The sequence below is a fragment of the Protopterus annectens genome, chromosome 3.part0, assembly GCF_019279795.1.
Source record: "Protopterus annectens isolate FY-2018-M chromosome 3.part0, PAN1.0, whole genome shotgun sequence".
Lineage (NCBI taxonomy): Eukaryota > Metazoa > Chordata > Ceratodontiformes > Protopteridae > Protopterus > Protopterus annectens.
The window spans coordinates 900,632,085-900,644,833 of record NC_056731.1 but is presented as its reverse complement, the minus strand read 5'-3'; the positions used below and the strand labels follow the sequence as shown (position 1 = coordinate 900,644,833).

Here is a 12,749-nt window from a genome sequence, read left to right as displayed (position 1 = left end):
TGTCTGACTCCAGACAGGAGATGGGAGTTATCCATACATGCTGAATTACCCGACTCTGAGGCATCAGTCCATCTCAGAGCAGAAAGCTCCCTTTTTCCTTCTGACAGGGGGTACACACCTGGCACCGTATATTCAAAATTCATGACGTCCTGGGACAATTTCAGGAGTTCCAGCGGGGAAGCCGGGGGGGGGGGAGATAGTCAGTTCAACCCGAGACAAACTAGATAACATACATTTTGCTTTATATGCCCTGGGTCTATGCTGGAACTGTGGTCCACCTTACTTTTTCTGGGCTGATGAGTAAGACCTCAACCCATTGTCCTACCTCCTCACAGTTTGTGGATGTCACCTTCACCTTTGTTGCTAAACATATGGGTGTCAGAACCCCAGGCCTGTACTGTAACCTTGGGGCCAAAACATGGCAATGAGATTCTGGGTTGTTAGGATATGCTCCAGGTTGGCAGTGTGGTGGCCTCCAGAGGCTTAATATCAGAGGCTTTGGTAGTAAGCAGTGTCAGATATGGGGACAGGGCTGCAAAGTGCCTCTGTGTCATCAGCATCTTTGGGCCTAGTGGGATTATCAGATTCAGACAGTACATTTCCTGACTTCTCTTCGCTCTTGGGTACTTTGAATAATTTTTCTTACTTGGGAGGTGAGAAAAAGCTGATGGATGACATGGTAGACTAGGACCAGATGGGCATCCTCATTGTCTTTAAGGGCTTTTGATTAATGGGTGCACAAGGGAATAATTAGGCATACACTACTCCAGACCCAGGCAAAAACACAGTTCATTGAATTCCTTATTGAGGATTTGCTGCATACACTTAGCAGACATCTATCAAACAATCTGGCAATAATAACTCTATGGTAATAAATAAAGACAAGAATTTTTCTACAATGGGGTACTTAATCTGGAGTTCTGGAAGCAGGCTGAATTGATTAACAAACAATGCAAAGAATGCTTAGTCAGACCAACATCGCTACACAAGACAGGCCAACATCGCTATATACCACTGACAATCTGAACTGTGAACAGAAGTGTGTCTACCAAGAGGGGGAAAGATGAACAGCTTTAAAGTCAGGCCAGCTGTTAGGCTTCTGTAGGCAGGAATTTCAACAGTCAGTGCTGCAAAAGCAGATATCACAAAGGACATCAGCAATGAATCAGCAATCCCTGCTTCAGAAAATTTTCAGACTACTACTATTCTACATGGGTATGGTAGTTTATGGTCCTGACACTTCATGGAGCTGAAGTACAGTGTGCATTACCAAAAGATGGACAACTCTGCTGTATCTGCCTTTTTGTAAATATATTAACTGTATGGATGATTCCCAAAACCTTATGAGACTCTAGGTCAAATATTGCTGGGTCAGCCAACATATTTATGTAGAGCTACTTACGTCCATTATTCACTCTGTAAAACATGTCGGACTTCTTGAATGCAAGTGACAGCATCAGGGTCCTTTCTTTTTTTCAGAAAAAAATACCATCAAATACATGGTTAATGGGATTAATCTGCTCAGTTTAAAAGCTTCATTATATCATTTATTAGTGGAGAAAAACAGTAACTTTTTATTAGACCACATAAAATGGTCTTTCACCAATAGGTAAAGCCTTCCAGAAGGGAACACAAAAACAGTGAACTCCTTCACAATTACCAGTATTATAACCCACAGGGAAGGACATCTAATCAGAATATGTGAATTTGTGGTCATCTTTGCCTTCAGTTTCTGACATGGTGTAGAGTTCCTCCTTTTATTTTCAGGGCCCTTCCAAGAAGTAGGTGGTTTTGGATCCGACATAAAACTATATAAAGCCTTTTGCATAAAGTCAAACTATTTATGACTACATACGAGTAATACAGTTTATACAAGTGAAAGACATGGACTCTTCAATGTTCACAACTTTGCCATGTTGGCTGAAGACACCTGCTCCGTATTAAAAAAGATCAGTCCTATTTGGGCATATGTTTAATGTCTGTTCTCCAGGTGATACCACCAATACTAGGGGAAAGGAAAACCAAGACATCAGGAGCAACACCAGCAGTCTCTGCAGAGAAAAACACAGGAATGTCAACAGTGAACCTGTATGTCTCATTGGGTGGGGGGAGAAATCGTGGGAAGGGTTTTGTCTTAATTTGTTCAGATTTCTTTTGGCTTCTTCACCTTTTCACAATCTGTAAAGACATTTTCTTTTAGCAGATTACCTTAAAAGTGTGGCTAATACAGAAGGCTAGGCACTGGGGAATGGATGGATGAACCTGAACTTCAGCATTTACTAGGTGACTAGTACTATTCTGAATAATTAGGCCAGGAGAGCTTTTTGCCCAATTATCGTGAGAATGGCTCCGTAAGTTTGAGTTTAACTTGTTTTCCTGTTGACCCTCAGTGCTCTCTTTAATCTTATGCATTCTTCCACACCTCAGGGAGTATAAACAATGTCTTTTAGGGGTTTTATTTGTCATTTTTATGTTTAATAAATGCTAACAGATTTTTCTGTTCCTGGTTTAAGTTGTTTAACAATAAGTAGCACTACATCTGGAGACTAAGTACTGTATTTTTCCCCATACAAAAATACAAGTGATGGTGAATAACTTTAGGAAGGCTCTGATACAAAACAGAACTTTTTTACCAACTTTCTCAAGGCATGTCAATTTAACCATAACCAAATCAGAAAACTATTTCTTTATGCAAGCAGAGCTGGCTGAAAGGCTGACTACGGACCGTGTGACCCAAGTTCAACTGGGTGTGCCTATCTTCTGATAGGGAGAGCAGATTGTGTCCATCCAATCACAGTTCCTTGGAGAATGGATGATGACGCAAAGAATGGCTCAGAGATGGACATTTGGTGAATAAGCATAAATGCAGTGTATCCCTCACTGAGTATACTGGAGCATGCACTTGCACAGAAAGGGCAGAGTGGATCTCATCATGATACAGATTACTTGTCCAGAGCCCAAAGGAGGAGTTAAGTAAGCTGCACTCATAGTTTTAAGCAGAGGCTGACAAAAGAAAATGTGTGTTTTAACAGGACTCTTGAAAACAGCAAGGCCAGTGATACAACAACCCTGCAAAGCTAGAGGAGCTGCTGTTTATTTCAGGCATCAAAAATGAGATGGGTTTGGGGACCATTCTCATTTAAAGTCAGGCTATGCTCTAATAACCATAGGTCAACATTACAATGTCGCATGATAGTCGACATCCAAATGCTGAAGTATCAAGCTGAGGACTGACATCTACACTTCTGGCAGATGTCCCATTAAGGTTTATGCATCCTCTAACAATGATCTGTAGGATGTACATCTACAGAATGCATCTGTTTTGGCATTTACTAATTACAGAAGTTTAATGTGAAGCTCGGTAGTTTATCATGTTTAGAGCAGAAACACCACTGTGAAAAGAACATCACAGTTACCAGAAAAAAAGGTTATATAAAGGCTGAAGAATATTTTTAATTTTATAAACCAAAAAGAACTACTATTAAACCACATCCCATACTACAGTACCTTCACCAGTTTAAAGACGTCAACCATATCTTGAGTTAAGGAATAATTAGGAACTTCAGATGTAGAAAAATTCAGTTTAATAGTTCATTAATTTAAGTGGTAGGTTTATGATTTAACATGTTTGACAAGAGTGCCATGATCCAAGGATTTTAGGTTTGATCAGCATTAAGCATTAAAGTCCTACTTTGTTTACAAACCTAATTACCTCATCTCTATCTTTGGACCTAGCTGCAAGCCCCATTTACTACCCTGAGAAATAGTGTGCTTGCAGTGCACTCTAAATGGAAGAACTACCATTCTCTCACCTCCCTCCCAGAAAAGTGTTGGCTCAATACTCACCATCTAGGCAAGAAAAGTTACCAAAGTGAAACTCCAAAAACACTTTTAAATGCGCAATGTATGTCTGCTGATTTAAACTGTTTAATTTGAACTACTGTTTTCTTTAAAAATCCTAACTGTGGTTGCAGCGTGCACTCTAATTCTCGACTGCCAAACCCCATCTCACCCTCCCCCCACTCTTTGCCCTTCTCTAAAATCGGTTTTGCTTAGATTTTTCCTCCCTAACTTCCTGCAGCTATTATACAAGTAAACATACAGCTAACTCATTCCTGGTGTATGGCACCATGGACACTAAACCCATCCTTCTCAATCTATAACAAGGTCTTCCTCATTAATCTACGCCACTACTAAACTATCTCCTCCAACTTAAGTTGCACATGCGCACATCCATGCTGGATACCTTATCATACTGATGCGTTTTTCTTCGGAGCTATCCACCACTTGAGGCTCTGCCTGCTCCGTTTCCCCTCACTATGCTCAGGCTCTCTGCACCCCTACCCTACCCCCACTTCTCACCCACCTCCACTATACCCAACTTATTTCAATCTAGCCACACCCATTTCTCTCATTATCCAATCATCCTTACCAAATCAATTCTACTGAATCACTAACTCCACCCGACAAATAAGACACAGTAGGCAATCTCTCCCACATTAGATAACTGGTACTTAATTCCACAGCCACATAAGAACACATGAAGAATATTAAATTCTACAACTACCTATTGCCTACACTATAACAATATGCTCCAGCTATACATTTACTACTGCTCTAGCAATACTATACATTGGCCACTTTATCTCACATCATGTCAACCTAAAAGAACCAAGTCCCTATTCATGCTACCTCTCTCTACTCTCAAAATTTTAATTCTAACAATTTCCTAATTTCCTCATCTATGTTCAACTCTTCAGCCACTCAATATGCTCCCATCATATTACTACCTCACCACCACTCACTCAAAATTTCTCTGCAATATGATAGGTATACAACAAAAATCATAAAAATTATAACCTTCATAGCCTTCAAAACTATCTCATTGGAGACATTCATCCTAATCCCAGATCAACAACTACTCTAAATTTCTCACTCTCCCAATTTTCCAACTACTACCACAGCATACATCTCCCTAATAAAGTGGCCAATCTACTGTAACTAAATATTAATATTAGAAGCATTACTAACACAATTAATGATTACATGCCAGTCTTATACTATACTCTCTGGATATTAGGCTTCTAATTGAGACATGGCTAAAAAACATACAATAATGATAATGAAAGCCTTGCTCCAGGATATAATATCCTAAGGAAGGATAGAATATGCAAAAGGGGAGGCAGGTCAGCTATTCTATTTAAAAATCACCTTAAAGTTGAGAGACTGAACCTAACTAACCTCAACTGTGACAATGTTTTATTAATTTTTGCCAAATTAAAAATGAACTCCAAAAAACTATTAAACATAATTGGACGCTACATCTACTCTTGAGAACCTACTCCACCGGTCCTGTAAAGAATTCCAACTGGAAACAATCATGATGGGAGATTTTAACATAGACTGGCTTACCTGCAACTGTCATAACCCCAATAATCATATAAACCCTCATGGATTTACACAAATCATCCAACCTCCTACTAGAATTGACAAATGATCCAAGAAGCAATCAATCCTCAAACAGATATTAACAAATAGACCAGCCCTCTTCCTTTCATTCTGGTTGCCTCCCTGATGGCCTGATTGACCATCTACCTACCTTTTTGCTAAAGCAGCATATCTATCATACTAAAAATACTGTCTGCCAACTAATAAGAAACAAAAAACTTCAACCCCACCAACTACATAACTCCACTTTAAGGCTGTAATTGGGCACCATTTAAACTTCTTGACCTAGAAGAAGCTGTTAAATACTTCAACTCCACCATTTTAGATATCTTGAATCTACATGCCCCTCCCGGAACTATCAGAATCAAATCTAATTTTGCTTCTTGGCTAAGTAAAGAAACCAGGTCACTGCTTAAAGCCAGAGACAAATCCTGGGACCAATGGCATAAAATTGGACCAAACCCTCAAAACAAACGCACAAAGAGCTCAGAAATAACGCAAAGAAACTAGTTAAACTTGACAAAATTAATTACTATCATAACATACAAATTAAGCATCAAAACAGCCCTCAAAAGTTCTGGGTAGCCATTACCATTCTCCTTCCAGGTAAATAGAGTACTCCCTCCCCTACAACTGCAATCACCTTAGAGAATACATCTACTCAATTCAATAAATACTTTACCGAGACCATTCTAGCCCTAACTACCAAAACCATCCCACGACACAGAACTTTACAAGTCATATAATACCACCATCTTCTCCTTTCATCCCATCTCTGTTAAGAAAAGTGCTTAAAAAGCTAAAACCCAAAGCACTTGCAGCAGACAAGCTACCAGCTGAATTTCTGCAAATTGCTGCCGATACAATCGCCAACCCAGTAGCCATTCTTAAACAGATCTATGTCTGAAAAACTAGTCCCTGAAATTTGGAAAATTTCACATATTATACCACTACACAAAAAAGGTAATTCTACTGAACTGACCAACTACTGCCCAATCGCTATACTATTCCCCTCAATCCAAAATCCTAGAGAGATGTATACATACACAAATTATGGACTACTTATTCATAAACTCTTGTCAAAAACTCAACTAGGCTTTTGCCCCTTTCATAGCACTACCACTGCTCTAATGTCTTTCACCAATATTCTAAACCACAATAGAAACCATGGGAAATTTGTATTTACTATCTTTCTTGACCTTTCAAACGCTTTTGACATGATCACGCATAGTATACTTAGCAATACCCTTTCTGATCTAGGTCTTAATCAATCCTCTATTGCCTGCTTCCAAATTTACCAGGACGCCAGCAGGACCTGTCCCCTCTTCTTCTAGTTACGCTAGGGTTTCCCCAAGGCTCCATCCTAGGATCCCTACTGTTCTCTCTATATACTAACAACCTCCACACCTCTACTCTTCGTGCTTCTGTCATCCATCCAACATGCAGATGATTCTACACCAATTTGTGCAGCTTCTTCCTCACAAGAACTCCACTAACACAAGATTCCTTCCTTTCTGTTGAGACATGGCTTTCTAAATTCCAACTAATTCTGAATCCTAATAAAACTAAACATCTGCTCTGTAAACCTATAAGATCTACTTCACCTGGTCCCTCATTTAGCATCATGATCAGGAATACAAACTATTCTCTCTTCTGTTACTCTCACCAAACTCAGAATGGAGATTGACAATAACAAGAGATTTGATATTCACATCTCCCAAACCATAAAGTGCATGAAAAACTGGGCAGTCTATACAGAAACAAGCACTTTCTTAGAAAATACACCAAGTCCACCATTTCAAGCACTCACCTCATCTCTACATTTCTCTATGCTTCTCATATTCTTACTAACCTCAGAAAGACTGATTTAACTAAATTCAACTGCTTCTACAACAAAATAGCCAGGTTCACCTCGACTCTCCTTATAGGTCATGCCAATGTACAGCCCTAAAACAAATCAACTGGCTGGAACTTCCTCAGCTTACTCTACAATCAACTTACTTTAGCCCATAAAATTCTGTATCAAACAGAAAAAAAAACTGCACTGCAGTCTACTGCAGCCTTACTCCAGTAACAGAAGTTTCCGCTCCAGTAATAAATTCCTTCCAGATGTAACAAAGGCTAAGAATACAGCTGGTAAATGACTCTTCTCTAGCTACATTCCTAAAATATGGAATACTCTGCCCACATATATATATATATATATATATATATATATATATATATATATATATCATCCTCAATTCTTCCTTAGCACAATTAAAAAAAAACTCACAATATTCATCTTGCTAATACTAGACTCTGTTCCTGTACCACTTTAGGCTAGTTTTAATACTAAACACTCTATTAAACCACATCTGAACAAACACAAATCATAAGAAGTCTTTATCTGACTGACACTTGATGTCTCAAAGTTGCTGTACGTTCTTGAATAATCTGTACTTGTACATATGTTCTCGAATAATTGCTGTAGCTGTACATAATCTCTATGTACCCTTAATCAAACTGTATACTGCAGATTGTCAGCTTTATAAATTCTCTTCTTGTGGAGCTTATACATTTTCTTCTTGTAGAGCTTTTCTCCTCAGGCCTCCACTGAAAAAGAACTTGTGTCCAGTTGGACTTCCTCAGTAAACAAATATAAAATAAAATAAAAAATAAATAATTAGATGTTATGTTGATCGATCTGCTAATGAATGGTTGAAGTCTTCTTGAAAGGAGTTATTAAAATTAAATAAAATAAAGTTCAGTCTCACCTTATTAGCTTGACCAGGATTCCTCTTGATAACCTGACATCTCATTTTTAAATTTTCTGACCCCTGCAGAGTAGGCCTATGGCTACCACTGGTACCTGTCCTTGATTTTTGTTGCCGGCAGTAGCTCCCAACTCCCCTGAACCTAACACAAAACCCTCTTCTTGCCCAACAGGAAACCGGGGTGTCCCCCAGTGCAGTGGCATACTCGCAACCATAACACATTTTTTTATTTCTATGCCCTACCAATTTATCCATCCTAACTCCTGACATACAATGGTGTAAGGTCATTACAGCCTGGCCACACTACTTGTCAAGTATGGAGTGCAAACACCAGCAGCATCATCAGGGATGCCATCCCTGCTTATGACCACATCCCTTCCCCCACAACATATAAGCCGGTAAAGTAATGCCTTTCATATTCCCTCCAAGAATGTCAGCTTCTTAAGTGCTGGGGCTCACTAGTTGAACTCAGTTTGCTTAAGTCACACTCAGGACCTCCTTCCATCTATGCCACAGCTGACACTACATCTCATCTTTAATTCACATAATTTACAATTCTACTCTGGTAATTAACACTCCCTGAAACTATGGTTTTATGTTTAAGTGAGGTGTATCTATTTTACATCCAAGTAACCAATTTTATGTTTGATGTTTGCTACAAAATGTTGGCATCCATACAAGAATCCCAATTGGTGCTGTGTACAGTAATGTTTATATTAGTGAAGATAGTAAAAAGACAAGACACTGTGGAAAGAAAATGGCAAAACAAATGACAATGGTCAGAATTTTTCACATGCTCATAAATAATCTCTCTTTAATGCTAAGAATATTTAGGCTTCCAGCAAGTACACGTAAATACACTGTTATATATATTTACTAATAATAAATCAAATAATTCCAATTCATAAATGTGATGCCATTCTGTAATCCAGCACTGAAATGATGTTTTAATGCTAGATGAGACAGACGTGTCGAGAGTAGTCTGCTTTTTGAAACCTGACATAGAAAGATTACTCACCTACTTCATCTTGCCATGCTTTAGTAAGTAACCAGGGAACAGTAATTCTTTAGATCAGTCAGGAAAATATGGAGAGATTAATTAAATATGTGATATCCCCTCTCTAGGTAAGGAAGGATCCTGAATCCTCACACCACTGACACCAGTGAGGGATGTTCACTTGGAACAAAAATAGATACACCCAGTATTTCCAGATGCAGCTCTCTGCACTAAGCACAATTTCCCTTAAGAGCACACAGGGGACACACTCAATTCAGGCTCTGGGTTTCCCTCTCTCTCCATGCCCCCAGTAAGACTCCCCACTGGCACAAATATAGTGCCGAGTCCTCAGCCAAGTGTCCAAGCAAAGCCCTCCATCACTCTCTGTTAAACCAGGGCTCTGTGTCCCTGCTCCAAGCAGCACACACACACACACACACACACACACACACACACACACACACACACACACACACACACACCTGGGAAAGGCTGGCACAAATTTACTTGCTCTGCTAGCCTTTGCCCAGACTATAAGGTAGTTACTACCACCAGACACATCAAAGTTAGCTACTCTAAGAATCTTACAAGGGTACCCAATTATACTGAGTAAAAATAATACTAATACAAATAGTAATGCTGACCAAACAGCAAGGGTTTCAGGAGCGGCCACAGTGCCACCAAATAAATACAAGTACTCTCAAAGTTTAAAATATTCTCTAAATGACCAGCCACAATGACAAGTTAAAATATATTTACTAATAAATAATAAAATAACATGAAAATACTAAATATCTATTTATAATAAACACCAGAGATTCAGTCACAGGAACTACACAGATGAATAGATTCACACAGATACAGAAAAACATTTTAACTGATCTCACTATATCTTCCTGACTGATCTAAAGAATTACTCTTCCCTGGTTACTTGCTAAACCAAGGCAAGATGAAGTGGGTGAGTGATCCTTCTATGTCAGGTTTCAAAAAACAGACTGCTCTGAGACTTCTGTCTCATCTAATATTAAAATATCATTTCAGTGCTGGATTACAGAATGACATCACATACATCTGGTCATCTGACTTCTGTTTCCCATACTACCCCCCTTTACTAGAAACTGAACCAGAATCTTACATATATTTGTTACCATACACACAGATAGAGCTTTGCTAAGATGTGTTATAGCATCTGGAAACTATATAACCACTTCAACACTTCCACCCTAGCAATTAGTTCCCTGCTAAGGACAATACAGCATGATTCCTAGTCCTTGTTTTCACAGACATTTTGTCTCTGGCTGCAATCAGAAATGCGAGATACAATCTTTATGGCTTAAATTAAGTAATTTAATTTCAGGATATTTTCCTAAAGTTAGCTGGGGCTGAGGTTAACCACTTCTCTTCCAGTATCCTCTGTTACAATATATACATCTAATCAGTTACAATAGTACAGTCTGACATACATGTATATTTCTTTTTTGTCTTGCAGGACACACTGTTGGTACATTTTTAAACGCAAACAGCTTTACAAATATATTTTTCAATATGAGCATTTGTACCAATCAGTTTGATATACAAATTACAATTTTACAAAACTCCATGCAGCTATGCTGGCATATGTTAGACATCCACTCCATACTTCTCCTGGCATAGCTGGCAATACCTCACATTGTCCCAACATGCAAAATGTAAAAAAAAAAAACAAAATCCACTTACCACAGAAAGAGCCTTAGTTTTTTTCAGCAGACGAATCAGAACTTCTTTAAACATTTGCTTCTCTGAAGAAGCTCGAGGCACTTTTGTTACTTGCCAATTACTCTGAATTTCATCTAAATTAAAAAGACAGAGGCTCATACACCATAGTCATAGGGATACTACAGACTTTGCATCTACACTTTAACATATCTTGCATTTATACATTATTTACATACAAGCACCTAAGCATCTCACATCATTAGAGTACTAATTTATAAAACATCTAAGTGTACTCTCCCTACTTATATTCTCCCTACAAATCATCTAATAATGTCATTCAGATCTCTGTATAAAAAAAGTGGTGATCCAGATGCTAGAGACAGCAAAGAAGACAATCTGAAACAAACTATACCACACCTTTAACTAAACCTAATGCAGGTAAAATAACAGATATATTCTTCTTATACTAGATTATGTGCAATGACTCATTTTGATAGAAAGGATGAGCCCAACCCCAGGATCTATGAAACCAATCTGAAATATTTTATTTAAGGTCCCATGCAAAGGGATGGGCATACACCCATAAAACAGCAGTCTATGACAAACGTACTTAAGACAGCTTCTCCATACCCCTGTACCTATCAGTCTTGCCCATAGTCTTGGCATGATTTGACACCTAAATTGCTAATAAGCAATATACTACCCCAACCTGTAGAGAACTCTAACAGCCAAGGTATGATTATAGGACCTTCCCACCAAAGAGAGAGAGAATTCTTTAGCCATCAGAGAAGGTTCAAAGGGAAATCAACTGATACATTAAAAGCATGTGTTCTGGGGACTTCTGTTGACTGTGGACATCTGAACATGCACAACCTGTTTAGCTCTGTACCTCTTCATATCAAGTGTGTTGCACGATCATTTCTTAATCAGTGAAACTAGTGCAGAGATCCTTAAAATGGCATACAAGGTAAATAAAAAAAAACATTTAATAAACTGCATCATTCTGGAGTTAAGAAACTGCTAAAAAAGTGGCTAAACATTTACAGTGCACCGATACAGGGAGGTGCAAAGTACTGGCTGCAGAAACATCACAAAGAGAGGAGGTTCCAGCCAGAAAATGGCTAGTAAAAGAAAGGAACAGTGCACTGCAAAGAAAGACTACATAGCAGCCCAAGATGGTCAGATCCATACTCTTTCTGTAAGGGATCACAAATGGTATTTCCCCTCAACACTGTCTTAACTTCTCCAAAACAACCTGATTAAACAAAGCAGCTTCAGATTTCAATGTCATAGTCCCCAGTACCAATTAATAAAAGTAGCATTCTGGTGATCTTCAGGTTTCAAATGTTGTCTTCATCACTGAACTGAAAACACTGATTACAACTGGTTGCCAACTTAGCATTTATTGTTTGCTACTCATTAAAGATGGGGGCGGGGGGGGGTTCTGTTGACCTTCAAGCTGTGAAGATATATTTTATTTAATTCTACTCTGCTGTGCTGGAAGATATGAGGAATATTTTTATTAAGAAAGACACCTGCTCACTTTTCAGATTACTGCATCTTTATTGGACAATAATCACCACAAATCTCCGTACCACAGGATCCAATGAAGGCAGTCCCACAGCTTGGTGTAAAGGCCAATGTGAAGAAAAACTTGGTTACAGTATTCAAAACGTTTCAAGCAGAATGCAAGCAGAAAAGATTTAGCGCTTTCATTTCCAAAACAGGAAACTTCATCAGAATCCTTTCCTGTTTTGGAAATGAAAGCGCTAAATCTTTTCTGCTTGCATTCTGCTTGAAAAACGCTTGATAATACTGGTTCTGTGTTGTGCTGTGCTGTGTCATCATAAAAA

General features: G+C 38.6%; 1 protein-coding gene across 1 annotated transcript in view; it reads right to left on the bottom strand.

Annotated features, from left to right (window-relative positions):
• PRKDC (protein kinase, DNA-activated, catalytic subunit) overlaps positions 1–12,749 on the bottom strand; it is a 4,917,417-nt gene that overhangs the window by 2,935,166 nt on the left and 1,969,502 nt on the right. Inside the window, exon 17 of the mRNA XM_044065724.1 lies at positions 10,918–11,030. Coding sequence (XP_043921659.1) covers positions 10,918–11,030 — 113 coding nt within the window. The remainder of the gene's footprint in view (positions 1–10,917; positions 11,031–12,749) is intronic.